At 40.4% G+C, this 16470-nt stretch overlaps 1 protein-coding gene and 1 long non-coding RNA gene across 2 annotated transcripts in view; one reads left to right on the top strand and one right to left on the bottom strand.

Moving 5' to 3' along the window:
• LOC122068998 (digalactosyldiacylglycerol synthase 2, chloroplastic-like) overlaps nt 1-5840 on the top strand; it is a 30866-nt gene extending 25026 nt beyond the window's left edge. The window contains exons 4-5 of the mRNA XM_042632917.1: nt 3981-4330; nt 5055-5840. Coding sequence (XP_042488851.1) covers nt 3981-4330; nt 5055-5577 — 873 coding nt within the window. The 3' untranslated portion in view covers nt 5578-5840. The remainder of the gene's footprint in view (nt 1-3980; nt 4331-5054) is intronic.
• On the bottom strand, nt 754-8062 carry LOC122068999. The gene is made up of 3 exons (XR_006137312.1): nt 6775-8062; nt 6303-6617; nt 754-1019 (listed from the first exon to the last, which is right to left on the bottom strand). It is a non-coding gene; the product is annotated as an uncharacterized LOC122068999 (long non-coding RNA).
• Nucleotides 8063-16470: the final 8408 nt, after the last annotated feature.

The raw sequence follows: 16470 nt of genomic DNA, 5'->3' as shown, positions 1-16470 counted from the left end.
CTCCCCCCTAAAAAGATGATGTGAAATACACCTCATACTCATAAAAAGTGACATCCATGGTGACATATAAGCAGCAAGTAGGAGGGTTATAACACTTATACCCCTTTTGAGAAGCCGAGTAACCAAGGAAAACACACTTTAGAGCCCGAGGATCAAGCTTGGACCTTGAAGGAGAGGAATTATGGGCAAAACAAACACAACCAAATACCCGAGGAGGAAGACACAAACAGTTGTTGGATCAGGGAGAAGAAATAGGGGGCTTAAAGTTAAGTACACTAGAAAGCACCCGGTTAATAAGGTGGCCAGCAGCAAGAACGGCACTACCCCAGAGATATTTAAGAACACCAATAGCAAATATTAGAGCCCGAGTAATGTCAAGGAGATGACAATTCTTGCACTCTGAGATCCCATTTTGTTCAGGTGTTTTAAAACAAGATGTTTGGGAGAGAATGCCCTGAGAATCAAGGTAGTTTTGAAACTCCCCACTCCCCATCTATATATTCAGTGCCATTGTCACTACGAAGGACTCGTACCACAGCATCAAACTGGGTATGAAGCATGGTATGAAAAGATTCAAAACAAGAGAAGGCATCAGACTTATTATGCAACAGATATACCCATGTCAAACGAGTACAATTATCAATAAAAGTAATAAACCAACGAAAGCCATTCCTATCAATTGTCCGAGAAGGACCCCACAAATCTGAATGAAAAATAGAAAAAAGAATATCACTTTTATTTTTAGTAGGAAAGTAAGAGGTGCGTGTATGTTTAGCGAACTCACATACATCACACTTAAGTTATTCCAAACCATAATGTTTAACTAAAGTAGGAAGTATGCGATGTAAAATATGAAAAGAAGGATGTCCCAGACAACGGTACCACTGGTGGAGTTGAGAGAGAGCTGTTAGAGCGGAGAGTATGAGATGCCACAGGAGGAGGCACAGCCGGTGGAGAATCCAAGTAGTAGAGCCCATCACGGACCTGATCATATCCAATCTTTGCATCCGTCCCAGATCCTGAAAAAGGCAGTGGCCAGAAAAAAAGTGAGCAGAACAATTCGACTTCTTAGTTAAACGATAGATTGGAAACAAGGTTAGCACATAATTTTGGAACATGTAACACAGATGGAAGAGAAATTGTAGAGGTACATGAAATAGAACTGTTAAGCTTGTCTCGAATTCTTGACCCGTTTTGAAGATTGACCTGATCCGATATATTTTGGTGGCGACCCGAATGGAAAATTTTCTGAGATCTGTGATGGAAGTAGAGGGGTTGGGCCGATAGGCCCAAGCCTGAAGCCCATCAGTACGCCCCCGGGGTACGATTCGATCGGATCAACCGTGACCTGATGGATCGACCCGCGACTTGGAGTATATATAATGTACTATATGCTTGTTGAGAAAGTCATTGTATTTTGGGGTTTTTTCGAGATAGGGTTTCAGAGCGAGTTTTCTTGCCGCTGCTTGGGTGTAATCTCTCTTATGCATAGTGAAACATCTTCTTCGCCCGAGGACGTAGCACACCACCCTGGTGTGTGAACCTCGTTAAATCTCTGTTTCGTGCAGATCTATTTTCTCTTTATTTTTCGTGTTTCTTGGTGTTTGATCTAACAAGAACCTTTACCAGAAATGGGGACAAGGAACCATTAGCCACACGTACCTTGTCCCGACCGGAACAAGGAATATAAGTATGGAAGACCTCAAAGCTACTTGTCATGTGATCTGTAGCACCCGAATCAAGTAATCATAAGGGAGAATGAGAGGAAGAAATAAGGAAACTACTTGTTTGAGCAAGGTTGGACATAGGAGGAGCAGGTGAAGTGCCTAATTGTGTCATTAGTTGCTTGAGGGCAACCATTTGATCCAGAGAGAACGGTGCAATAGTGGAGGCACTGTCAACAGACTCAGATAGATGGGCCTGGGGCCTTGTTTTCCAGTTTTGCTATTACGCCTACCTTTGGGACGACCATGGAGCTTCCAGCATGTTTTCCTGATATGGCGAAGGCGACCACAATAATCACACTGAACAGTTTCTTGAGGAGGGGTAGAACCCGTAGATGGGGTTTCAGCAATCGAAGTAGCCAATAGTGCAGACCGAATAAGAACTGTAGAGGGTACATAACAGAGCGATGATGATCCTTAGATAGAACCAAGTTATATGCCTAGAGAAGATTCAGAAAAGTCTCGTGACCTAGAATCTGTACCTTGATTTGATCATATTCAGGATTAAGATCTTCATACACACTGTTCCATGTCATGCTCCTTCTAAAGTGTACCAACATCGGTAGGACAGGTCAAAGGGGTTAGATGATAGAAATCCAGCTGTTGCCATAGGCTGCATAAGGTGGAATAATAAGCTGAGAGAGACAACCCTTTCTGAGTGGTGGAACGAACGGTATGAAGAATCTCATAGACTTGAGCATAGTTTCCCCTCTGAGAATAAGTTTACTTAACTGCATCCTAGAGATCCTTAGCAGAGTTATATAGGACAAAGCTTGGGCTGATAGAAGGCTCCGTAGAGTTGATCGGAAAAGACATGAAAATGACATAATTGGCTAACTAGCGGCGACTGGATCACTCGGTTAAGGAGTGTCTCTAGTGAGAAAACCAGAGAAGTTTCCACGGATAGTAAGGAGGCAGGCACGAGACCATGTGAGGTAGTTCTGACCATTAAGTTTGATGGGTCCAGGATGAAGAGTGGACTGATTGCTTGAACGGTGACCACTTGAGGCCTCAGAGGAGGCAACAACAACCTTAGAATCATCACTTACTGTAGTCATGGCTTAGAGAGAGGAACACGTGGACTGCACAGGTAGGCGCAAGTGCAGGTAGGTGCAAGCAGCAGAAAGCGTAGGTGTAGGTGTAGGCATAGGCAGCAACAAGCGCTGGCAGCGATATGCAGCAGAGAACACAGGCAGCAAAGGCAGCGACAACGGCAAGAAGAGAGGCGCGGGCAGGCGCAGGCAGCGACGTTTGACGAAGGGGGAAGCGGGGCGCGGTGAGAAGGCGCAGTGGGTTAGGGGTTAGGTTTGCATGAACGGGTTTAGTTTACCATGCTAGACTAGAAGGTAAGGGCCCCCAAGGGCGGTGAAGAAAACCAAAAATGAAGAAAAAGATTTTAGGGTTTTTGGCTCTGATATCAAGTTGAGAATCAGAGATTAGGGAATGATTTGACTTATCAGTAATGTAGAGGTTTTTCTTATTTTTAAGAATACAATAAATCAAATAAGGGAAGTAGGATAATATTGACTAAGTGTCCCTTTCTATAAGATACGTTGACTAAGCGTCCCTATCTAAAAGATTTACTACAGTAAATAATAAATAATAGAACTTAGCCAAGGTAAGAATAAAACTAACTGCGGTCATCTCAACAATACTTTATTAATTGTGAATCATGACTTTTCATATTCAAATTTTAAAATAGTATGATAGAATGATAAGACAACAGTTTCAGGACAGGATTTGTGGAGCCGATCTTAAGTAGTTGGAGATGACCATGACTTTTCATATTCAAATTTTTAAAAAGTACTCTTCTGGATAGAATGATAAGACAACAGTTTCAGGACAGGATTTGTGGAGCCGATCTTAAGTAGTTGGAGATGACCATGACTTTTCATATTCAAATTTTTAAAAAGTACTCTTCTGGATAGTCTTCAAAATAATAGCTACTAGCTGCTTTAACTGGGTTCACGTTTCTGTTTGTTCCTAATTTAGTTTTCATGGACTTCTTTGTTGCATTATTCCTGATTAGCTAAATCTTTTCAGTTTACTTTCTTTTCTAGGCCTCTTCCTTGTCACTTTTCCTGTTTTCTTTAATCAATATCTCTTTCACGCATTCTAATAATTAGCCCATTGGTGGGTGGACCTGTTGTTAACCAAACAAATGCTGATTCCACTAAATCAATTTCAATCCACCTATTTACTTTGATTCCCTTTTCCAGTTTTCCTTGATGTACAAAGTTTCTCCTCTCATGACAGGTTATAAGATTATCAGCTGCAACACAGGATCTTCCGAGATCTATTATATGCAACATCCATGGTGTCAACCCCAAGTTCCTTGAGGTTGGCAAGAAAAAGCAAGTGCGGCTGAAAAATGGAAACCAAGCCTTCACCAAGGGTGCATACTACATAGGGAAAATGGTGTGGAATAAAGGCTATAGAGAGCTCCTTAAACTACTTTCTGATCACCAGAAGGAACTAAAAGGTCTTCAGGTTGATTTATTTGGAAATGGAGAGGACCACGATCAAGTTAAAGAAGCAGCTAAAAAATTAGAACTTTCAGTTAAGGTCCACCCTGGGTGTGACCATGCTGACCCTTTATTTCATGAGTAAGCTCTGAAGAGATTACTATCCATTCCCCATCTCGCTTCTGATCTTAAGTTTAATTTCTTGTTCTATCACTCTCCCCTTCCTGTCCTCTCTTGGAGATGGAGGGTTAGGAAAGGGGAAAGGAAAAAACTCTGATGTTATTGTTTCCTCAATGCTGTCTGGTTGGAAGGGAAATGATTTTAAAACAAATAAAATGGAAATTTTTTTTATCATCACCAATAACGATTATGTAACTATCCAAAACATTACAAATCTGGCGATTTAGTTTTTACTTTGCAACCAAAACCCTTGGATTTGAAAAGGAAAATAATGATTATATATGAGAAGTATAACTACCGAATATGGTTAGAGTTTTAACTATGTTGCACAATCATGATTAACAGGAGTTTAATTTTTCTTTTTTAAACCAATTCCACTTTCCTTCCCTTCTTTTTTTACTTACAACCAGACAGAGCCGGAAAGCAAGAGGAACTTTAACCACACCCACCATGCACAGTAGCCAGTTTGGACGCCATAGAGCTGGTTAGAAATTTAGTCAGTGGGCATCTAGTTTTCCCTCACAGGAATGCTGTGGAAATGGTCTTAAATATTCTCTTCTTTCCAATTTTTATTTTATTTTTATTTTGTTGAGTTTTCAGTAACTTCTTAAATGAGATTACTTTTTTTCATATATCAGAATTCATGAGGTTGCTGTCTTCTAATTTCATTTGCTTCCCTGCTCAGTTTCAAGGTGCTCCTAAATCCAAGCACAACAGATGTCGTCTGCACAACCACAGCTGAAGCACTAGCAATGGGCAAAATCGTCATTTGCGCCAACCATCCCTCAAATGAATTCTTCAAACAATTTCCAAATTGCCATACATACAATGATGCTGAAGGGTTTGTCCAAGTGACATGCAAGGCACTGTCAGAAGATCCAGTCCCACTCACTGATGAGCAGAGACATGAACTGTCGTGGGAGGCTGCGACAGAACGATTTCTTAGGGTAGCTGAGCTTGATCAGTCCTTCCCAAATAAACCAGAGGAACCCCCGAAGAAGAATTTTATGTCAATATCATTGAATTTGAGAAAGAATATTGAGGATGCATCAGCATTTATGCATTATGCAGCTTCTGGGATTGAAGCTGCACGTAGAGCATTCGGTGCAATTCCTGGAAGCTTGCAACCAGATGAGGAACAATGTAAAGAGCTTGGGTTGTCTGTTCCCAAAGGGAAGCATGGTTCAAAGCGGGATTCAAGAAATTGATGCAGTGGATATGCGTTATTAAAAGTTCATCAGAAACACTTAGAAATCCATGTTCCCTGGATGAAGAAATTCTCTTTGAGGAGAGATTTCAAATTTGATCTCAGGTATGAAAAAAGTATCTGTTTTCTTTCTTCTAAAAATGATTGTAGTGTGTTTGGTGTTACTGTAATTTTATCATATGTGAAACACATAGGTTCTTAGCTGTAATTGCATGCATGATAGCAACTTTCAACGGAGCAGGATGTCTGCTCCCTTTATTGTTATACGTCTCTCTCACAAGTTTTCTGGGTCCCTTCTTGGCTTCTCAGAGAGGCCTTCTTGACAAGAGTTCTTTGTGCAATTTTACGGCTTGGTTCTTGTTATCACGGTTAACAGAATACTATCTCTAGAACGCCTTGGTAAAGATGAATGACCCTGAAGTCGCATCAGGGGACATTCTAGTTGAAAGTGAAACAGATTTGAACATATATGGGGTCCAGATTAAGTTCATCTAAAAGATCGAATAATTATGCCATGGTTGCCAATTTTTTTTTTTTTTTTTTTTTTGGGACAGTTACCTATCCCTCAGTTGTACTTTGCCATAATTACATATAGATCCAAACATTTTCAGAAATTATGCCCCCTCCCCTAGCTACGAAGGTGTTAGTATACTATTAGTTTTAAACCTCAAAAGATCATATTGCCCTTTAATGGAAAAACAAATTAACCTTGAAGGACCATTATACCTGCAAGGTTGGCCGTCATAATATGGGATTGTCCAAGTTGTGCCCCACAATTAGCAACTTGGATGGAAAGAACTGTTCTTGGAGGACGATGATGAGTTGCAGGAAGCTGGTTCTTTGCAGCAAGCAATGAAAATTGAATTCAACATCTTAGAAGAAGAGACTTGGTCGTCCTGGCGAAACTTTCCGCAGGCAATCTTTCAACTGAGCCCAATCCCCTTCTCCAACATTCCAGGAAGCTATAACACAAAATGAACGCCAGAGTCAGGACAAGCTTCATGAGGACGTAACTGAAGTCTGATGGGAACCCAATGAAAGCTGCAACCATTCCAACGGTGGAAACAAAGATAAAAGCAATTTCTAAGATGATTAGGCACAAAAACTCAGATGTCCAGCAGGAAGTGGAAGCGTTGAATAGAATCACAAACAGGAGAAACGCAAGTATGACATCAATGATGGCTATGAAGGCAATTACAGGGAACTTATCTGCATCAGCCATTGTTAATTCTTGAAGCTCCAATCGAATAATATTGAAACCAGAGATTGCATACAAAATAGAAGGCTCCTGGTGTGACACTCTTAAAAGAGAGGATGAAGTTGGATTAAAAGTAGGAACTAAAAATGGGCGTTGAAGCGGAGAACAAGAAGAGAAGGCTCTTGGTGTGAAACTCTTAAAGCGAGAAGATGAAGTTGGATTAAAAGTAGGACCTGAAAATGGGCGTTGACGTGGAGAACACAATTTCTCCCAAGGGAAATGTGGAGGTTTTATTGGTAAATGGAAAGTAGGAGGTTAACTATCACTCTCAACCTTAACAACACTTTAGGGTTTTAAGGTATTGAAACAATGGTTTTGCAAGAGCAGAAGGAGTTCGCTGGCGCAAGAAGGTCATGAAGCGTGGAAGGTGTGGTGCCTATGCGATTTTGCTCTCTACTCTTCTCAACTTCATCAGAGCTGATCAAACATTAAGGTAACTTCTGAAAACCAGAGGTTGAAGACGATTAGTGAGCATCCCGAGAGGATAGGTTGAAGACTATCAGGGGAGGCTGCCTTCCCTCTTGTTTTAATTGAAGGGCATATAGGTAAGTTCACCTATAAAGAAGGGTGTTTTGGGCATTAATTAGTTTGATATCAAGTTCCGTAGACTATCAGGGGAGGCTGCCTTCCCTCTTATTTTAATTGAAGGGCATATAGGTAAGTTCACATATAAAGAAGGGTCTTTTGGGCATTAATTAGTTTGATATCAGGTTACGTCATCACTTAACAGTTCCAATTTAATGGGAACTAATGGATTGGACTTATTTGTGAGAATCTCAAAAATCCAGGGGAGGGGGTGTAATTTCTGAAAACGTTTGGATCTATATATAATTATGGCAAAGTACAGGGGGAGGCGTAATTGTCCCTTTCGTTTTGGTGAAAATAAATTTATTTAGAGGGCTGGGAAGAACTCATGGATGTCATGCTTTGATCGTGGATATAAGGATTGAAAATGGGCCAAACTTTTCCTCTGGTTAAAAACAGCCTTGTCAAGGAGTCAGTTAAGTTATTAAGCTCCCTTGGAACAAAAGAAAAAAATTCAAGATTCAAAGGAGGATTTCAAGTGAAGAATACTGAGATGGGTTTGACAAGCAAGGTAGCTAATGAAGTTTCATTGTGCAAATAGACGATTACATCTTTGTTGTCATTCTCCACCATAATACAAGTGACATCTTCAAGTATAGCCTCTAAAAGAGCTGAGCAGATAGCCAATGCTTCACCTACCATAGCCGTTTGAAAATGAGATTGATCAGATTTGGCAAACTGCCATCCTTGGTGGTCATGACAAGTATGCCTTGTACCTCCTTTCATTGATCCAGGAGAGAGATTTGCATTGCTGTTTATTTAGAAATAATGTGCAAGAGGAAGGTCCTAATGTTGAGGTAAAGTGGCGGTAGCATGGGCTTTAACTGATGAAACTGATCGATGGGGGGAGAGATGATTTGATAATATTATTTGAAGTGATTTCTGATGATTGAGTCTCTTTTAAAAGAAAATCGTTTCAAGATTGCCATAAATGCCAACATATAAAAGAACATAGAGATGTAGTCTCCTTGCTAGTTTCCTTACCTTTCTAAGACAACACCTTCCAAGTCGATACATATACGGAGGAAGACCTCGTTACCCTTTGGGGCTTTGAGAGATGAACTGCAACAATGTCATACCAAACACGCAAAAGGGCATGTTAGTAAAATATAAAATGTTAATTCTTAAACAGTACCACATTGCGAACAATAGGGATCAACTGGTATATCCCTTCTATGAAGATTCATCGTCGTAGTTAGCCTCACAACACAAGCTCTACAAAGGAAAGATTTTATTTTTGGGAGTTGTAGCTCCAAGTTTGCTTCCAAACTTAGCTGGAACTTGCTCCCATGGCTTTTGGGAGAATGAAGATGCTTAAAAATCTTCCTTCTCAACTTCTAAATTTCTTGACTAGTGGTATGTTTTTTATTTATTTTTAATTTATTTTTAATTTTTTTTTTAAATGAGAAAAACAAAAGCAGATTACATTATAGACAAAATATTAGGGTTAATACATCTGATTTGGGAACGAGTAGATAATGAGAGCCACACTTAATGTTTGACATAAAAAACCGCGTTGTTACTAGGCCTGAGCTGTAACAAAAAAAGGCAGGGATGAAAATGTATATCAAAGAGAGTGGGTAACATGCTCAAAGGCCATGATGTGGTATTAATATCCAAAAAAAATTGTAGATTTGTGATTGCTTCAATATGGTCTCCTGCATTCACATAGTTTGCCATTAATGAGATACATTTATTTCGTTGAAATAAGCAATTAGCCCCGTCAAGAAATTGGAATTTTTATCAAAAAAAAAATGAGCAAGCTAATATGACATTGTTTGTGTTTGGGGCTAGGGGTATTCTGGGGAAATGCATGGGATATCTAAGTTATGGGCTTGTGTTTGATATAATCAATTAATCTAGAAGTCAACATTCCTCAGAATTACGGTTGGGTTTACTTTTTCTTTCAAAAATGTAATGGAGTTCCTGTGCTTTCAAATAAAATAACAGATAATTATAATTATTTGAAAAAAATCCTTTAAGTGAATGGAAGGAATAGTGTTGGAATTAAAGAGATACATAATGGGATATTGGAATGAAGGTGCAGAAAAATGATCAGTGCGAAGACCCAATGGGCTCGACGCCCAGATTCTCTTGATGAGGTCACAAGAGAGAAATGCATGCCAGATTGTTTCTTAATAGGAGTGACATAAGTCACAATCGAGGTCTAATGTCATCTATCTTGCCAGCAAGTCTTTTGTAGGAATTCCTCCAAGAACGAGTCTCCAAAAGAAAATTTTAAATTTTGGGTGTAAGTCCAGTTTCCAGAAGAATCGCTAGCAATGAGAGCATGGAGAGGAGCAATAACACTTGTTGGAATTCCCAGTAGTGTTAGGGATTGAGGCAGTCTTTAAGTATTTAGCTGCAATCCTAACAGTAATGTTTCCATTGCGAGACAGATGGTACCACCAAGAATCGTTATAGGATTGAATAGGAATATTTAAAATACTGCTTACTTCAGTACGAGGGAGATGAGAGATAATCATGCTAGTATTCCGAGTATTATCAGAGATAGCATTGCTTACCATTTTCAGTGGGGGATTAAGTAATCTATTATTGGAATTGGATACCAAGCATGGGTTGTTTGGTATCCAAAGATCATCCCAGAAATGAGTTGTTGACCCATTTCCAATCTTCATGATAATCGTTTTTTTGAGGGTAAGGAGGATACTTTCAATGCTTCCCCAGATGGTTGATCCTTTCTTTTTCAAAGTTGTGGGGGTGAAGATGGACTTGTTGGGAAAATATTTCTGGGAAAGAATCTGAGTCCATAGAGCTTTATGTTCAGTGAGTAGTCTCCATCCTAGCTTAATTAGTAAGGCTTTATTCTGAAATTCGGATTCTCTCAGACCAAGCCCTCTTTGAGATTTAGGTCTGCGAATATTTTGCCAACCAATAAGGTGTACCCCTTTTCCTTGATTATTTCCATTCCAGAAGTGTGAATGGATGAACAGTAAGGCATGGATCAACAATAACTGTGCCATCTCTGGTCTTGATAGACTCAATTTCCTTTTTTTCATGTTGAATTTGGCCATGTCATGAAAGAATTTGGTGCTCCGATCTCCCTAGGAAACATAGATTTGTCTGAATTTTTAGAACTAGAAAAGTTCCTTAGCTTCAGGATTCATTGAAGTTTCTCAGAGAGAGCAGAAATATCCTCATCCCTAGAATCATCAACAGAGTCTTTCGCAATAGAATTTGATTAAAAAGGGTTAATTTGAGATTGTTAATATTCCCAAAACAGTTTCTATTCCAGTTAGAGAGAATTCTGTCCAAACAAGTGGTATGTTGAGTTGACCGAAAATATCCTATTTCAAGATGCACTCCAAGTCTGATAATCTTCTTATGGGTACATTGACAAATAGATTGTTAGTATCTCTGTTACCTCCAATCGACAGAAAAGAAAAGATAGAATCTTGTTGGCAAGTTCAATTGTTAGATCATGTGGACTGCGGAGGTCAGAAAAGTGAGATGGGACACGGTGGGGTCGAAGGGAGAATTTCGGCACCGTGTACTTGATGATTATGATTATATTTTGTGATGGATGGTTGATCTAACCACATCATTTAGAATGCATATGGTTAAGATATCACAGACCTTGATGCTACACCCCTTGCCAATAGAGGGTTTGGTACTAGCTAATCCCAAAGGGGTGATATATGTGATGAGAATACCATGTCCGCAATACGACGGATTGTACTTAGAGGTGGACACAACGTGGGTAACTGATGTGTAGGAAATTGGGACTTGCAGACTTCGGACTTGCAACTAGCTTGTATCTTTGGATCCCGACGTATTGGGGAGGGGATACTACCTACGTTGTATAGCATTAATACCAAGATTATGGTCTTAGTAATGGAAATAGGAAAGTAATGTAGCAAATGAACTCATGTGCATTATATAACTATATGGAGCATGCACTACATCATTTGTGTTACATGTGCTTGTCTGCATACCCCTCATTGAGCTTTTGAAGCTCACTCCATATGGGCTCTTTTTTTTAGATGGTGGAACTGGTGTTAAGGTCGGAATAGATTTCAGAGGCGGTTGTGTGGCTTGTGTCTACAAGACACTAGGATGTTGATGGACTTCACTTCTGCTATATCAATTATTTCTTTGATGTAAATATTTATGAAATGTGTAAGATGTAAATATTATATATGTGGATTGTTATTAAATGAGTCTTATCTACTTATAACTGATCATTGAGTGAATCATCAGTAATATGGTAAATGTATAACGCTTTTATAGACGTATTCTGATTTTATTTGTGATTTTAGTGGCATTTGTGAATTAAATTATTGCATTTGTGATTTTGGAGGGTTAGGCTGACTGGGTTTGAAATTCCAATTCCACATACCTTGGCCTATAGGAAGCAAGGTGTGACAACTGCCATCCTTGACGAGCCTGTCTCTTACACCCGTGCTGTGACTCGGTCTAATTTGAACTGTTGTGGTAGGTCTCAGACCAGAGATCGGAAGCGTGGTCGGGTTTTGGGTTACGGCTGCCATTGCCGAAGGGGAGAGATGACCCCAAGTGTTCGTGCATTGTGTATCAATCTAACTGGAGGGGGTTCATACCTTTCGATCTCAGACGATAAGTGACCCGACTCCTCACACATAAATCCTGGCATGTACCAAAGTTGTCGAAACACCATGAGCATGGCTGAGGGCAGCCACCCGTGCAAGGCCAGTTGGTGGACAACAAGCAGTACTGGGCCTGAATCTGGTGGGCTATTTTCGGTGAGCCATACAGGTTGCTGTCAAGGTTCTGATGCCCGTGGGTCTCGCCACTTGCATCGTAAGCAGTCTCGGATGATCCTAAATCATCCTTCACACTTTCCTCATGTCATGAGCATTTCGCGGACCTAAATAGTTGGGCTCTTGGGCTCCGAAAGTTGTATTAACCCAATTGGTCCGAATACGGTCCAACCAAATGGACCCTAAGGTCCAACTTAACACATAAGGAGGAGAGGAGAGAAAGAGGGGAAGAAGGAAGAAGAAGGGGAAGAAGAAGGAGGAGGTCTTACCTTGGTGCCGGTTGTCGACTAGTCGTCGAAATCTTTGCTGGAGGTAAGTGCACTCACTTTCACCACTCTCTCTCTTCATTTTGACCTAGATTAAGCTAGGTTTGGATGGAATCTTAGTGTACAAACCATGTTGAGTTCGACGAATGCGTATTCCACCCTCTCGATTCTGTTGTAGAGCTCAAACCAAGCCCGATGAGCTCTGGCAACAAGTATTGCCAAATGACTAACTAGGGTTTCAATCGTTAGATCAATGTATCTCCCAAACAACTCGATGTAATCGGGATATTATTGGCTTAGAATGATGCTAGGACCATTCCCTACATACTCCACAAAACAAATCCCAGAGATTGGGCTCGAGCTAGAAAGCTCCAATTCGAGTGGACAGTCTGTATTGCCATTAGAAGGAAGCCACTGGATCGGTTGGGCCTACTTCTGGTGGGTTGTTTCCAGTGAACCATAGAGCTTAGTGAGCTCTTTGTCACCACCACCAGAAATAACATTGATATTTCTGGTGGAAATACCCTGTTTTCGGTGGGTGTTTCCGGTGACATTACTGTCATTGGGAAACCTTGTCTGTATCTTTTGGGGGTGACCCAAGTGGGCCTCTCCCAATCTTTTCGACACGTACTAATATATGATTTCCCTTGTGTCTAGGACAGTGATGCGCACGATCCCCGAGATAGAAACTTAGTGGATTGATCGGTGGCCTTATTTGACCCTAACACAAATAGAGATCAACAAGGTGAGGGATGGTTGCCTTTTTTTTTTTTGGATTGTTTTATTATTATAGAATTGCTCACATGTGTAAGATTGTACATGATTATTTTAATTACTCAAGTATGATGATGACATGTCATGTGTTATATATATATTTTTTACAATTATGATATGAGATGTTTATGGATATGTATGGTGGGATCAGGTGTGGCCGAGGTGATACCGGTACCGTGATCGTCGTGTGTTTGGTTGTATATATGAGACGGAATCTGACGTGGCCGAGGTGATACCAGTGCGGTGATTGCTGTATGTATGTTGCATTCATACATTGATTATGTGCATTAGAGTTAGTTGTAGTCATGGATTACACTTTGTGGCTGATGTGTTACCGGTATCGTGTGCTTTGGGACTACATTTGGAAATGGATACGCTTCGTGGCCGGTGATTGGTACTGGTGTTGCATAGTCCATACTCAACTGCTTTATACATGCTAGATTTGGTAAACGGTCGGGGGTTGCACTTTGTGGTCTATGTGTTACTGGTATCGTGTACCCATGACTGTATTTGGAGATGGATTACTCTTTATGGTGATTGGTATTGGTGTTACCGATGAAGGTATGTAGCATATATGTGGTTAGGTATCACTCCCTATGCTATGCATCCTTGCCAACAGGGGTTGAGGTGTTGGATACCCCATTGTGGTATGTTCGATGTGCCTTTTTAGAATGCCACACCCGCGGTATGATGTGATTGTTACTGGAGGCTGGAACCTATCTGGCGGGCTGATGATGTATCAGTGCTGTGACTGCCAAGAGGGGGTTATCAGGATTTGTTGGGTGACCCATAGATGCATATGGGGACTGGCAGGCTTCTATTCACAGCTAGGGTTTAGGCTTTGTAGCCCTGCGTAGTCGATGGCGGTTTTGAGACGAGGGATACAGCCTAATGTGACATAGTAGTATTTGTCCGACTTAGTTGTATTGTTAGGTGGATAATAAAATAAATGAACTACATCACGAATATCATGGATCATGTGTTTAATTTCTGCTATCATGCATCATCTATTATTACTGCGACTGTTGTTTATATGTGCTTGACCCCACCCCTCACTAAGCGAGTTGGAAAGCTCACCCCACATATACACACCTTTTAGATGATGTAGGTACGGTCGTGTCTCTGGCTAGTGACTCTTTTTTCCTCTGGGGTAGGGCACGGAGTGAGTGACTAGTGGACATTAGAAGCGGAGGAGCATAGCCAGGATTGTGCATGTGACTTTTGTGCATACACGGCACTCTGAGGTGTTCGGCATATTTTTGATTATTTTGATACAGATTTGTGCGTATGTTTTAAATTCGATATGTATAAATCTTAAAGGATTGTAAATAGAATAACTCGGTTATTGATATAATTTTATCATTAGATAATTTCCCCATTTTATTATGATTCCGCTACTATACTCTGATTTCATTGCTTTTGGTTGGTTTGTGATATGAGATTGTGAAATGTTAAGGTACTGCTATCAGAGATCCTGGTAGGTTCGTAAGATAGGTACGTGTCTTACTTACACTGCCAATATTCCTAATGGTAAGTTGGGTCTACTAGAAGTGGGGTGTAACACTGTTGGCATACTCACATGCCTGCCACGTGAAGGATCTTCCAAGCTTGGCAAGACCCTTGAGAATTTCCCAAAATTACCATATTGCCACTCCATATGTGCCTATAAATAGAGCCATTTGCTTCATTCCAAAATATACGCCAAGAGCTGAGGAGCTCCAAGATATTTGGGAAAAATTCTCTCTTGCCTCCTATCTACTCCCTTAGCCCAATATTCTCTTAGATTCCTTTGCCCCTATTCGAGGGCTAAGACCTTGAAAAACCCAAAAAAATCAAAAAATTCCCAAAAATTCCTAAAAACCATAGAAAGCCTTAGTAAACCCAAAAATGCCTTCCCAAATGCACAGATTTTACAAATTTCCCAAGATTCTATTGTCTCGATTCTCAAGCCCAAAAATTCCAAAAATCATAAAAATCTGGAAAAAATCCATAACCATTAGGAAGTCCTAGGAAGCCTTTATATAGTGTTAGAAAGTCTTAAAAAGTTTTCACCAAAAAAAGAAAGTCTTAAAAAGTTCCACAATTCCCTAGATTTTCTAGGATTCCTTCAGATTTGTGTGGGTTCTCAGAACTCTACCAAAAATCTAAAAAATTACCCAAAAATTTTTAAAAGTTGGCCAAAGTTGTGAAAGGTCATAAGAAGGCCAAATTCTTTGAAGAAGGAGAGTAGACAGTCAAATCCACCTCCACCTGAGCCGGGGGACACCCACTGAAGTTAATGCTTGTAACAACAAGAGACCACCCCTCTCGACTCGAAACATGGGTCAAACACATGTACAACCCCTCAACTCAGTAGGTAGAATGTAGACTTTTAACTCATATGTTGTACTGTACAAAGTAGCAAAGCAATAATTTGGCCATGCATGCAATATAGTAGAGAATGTTCATTCTTAAGCATCTAGTAGGAAGACCGGTTCAACTGGGTGGAGTGGGTGCCTTAGACATTCTCAACTCCGCAACCTGACACTTTCCCTCATCTATTAACTAGATCAATTTTTTGGGCCCTTTCCTAATTGATTAGGCCCACCTATCGGGTCCTAGGCCCTAACCTAGGTGGCGATTGCAAAGTCAATGTTTCCCAATTCCCGATATTGGACCATTATTAATGTGTCTTTTAGAAAATACCCTAATGGAAGAGAGCCCCTACGAAATAGGCCCTAATGTATCTCTAAGCAGGTATGCAGGGCCCACGGATGTCCGAAAGATTGCCAAACTCTAGCTCTTACCATTATAAAGATGGAGGTGGGTTCGTCCGTCTATTTTCCTTCTTCCGGAAAATCGTTTCTTCTTATGACCTTTCACACCCTTGAGGACTCTTTAAGATTTTTTGAAAATTTGGTAGAATTCGACACGTAAAATGAGGGACGAGTCCGTTGGGTAGAACTTTGGCTTGGTAACGATTTTTTGCTCTTAGGTATTGGGCTGATCTTGGGTTTAAGGGAGGTGTTTGGCTAGAAAAGGATAAGAATGGGGTTTTGAAACATTTCTCCAACACTTAGGCACATATGGGAGCGGTATGTGAGTAGAGAAGAGGAAGGGCAGGTAGAGATGGGTTTCTTGCCCATTTTTTGTTGTCTTGAGAATGGGGAAATGGGCCTATTTATAGGTTTTCAGACCCAAAAGGGTTGAAAATTTGTGAGTCCGCAGAAAAAGCATATTTTTTGGCGAGCTTGTACCACTAGAATATACTA

Source organism: Macadamia integrifolia, unplaced genomic scaffold (assembly GCF_013358625.1).
Source record: "Macadamia integrifolia cultivar HAES 741 unplaced genomic scaffold, SCU_Mint_v3 scaffold516, whole genome shotgun sequence".
Lineage (NCBI taxonomy): Eukaryota > Viridiplantae > Streptophyta > Magnoliopsida > Proteales > Proteaceae > Macadamia > Macadamia integrifolia.
The sequence above is the reverse complement of the archived record's forward strand: the minus strand, read 5'-3'. Positions and strand labels throughout refer to the sequence as shown.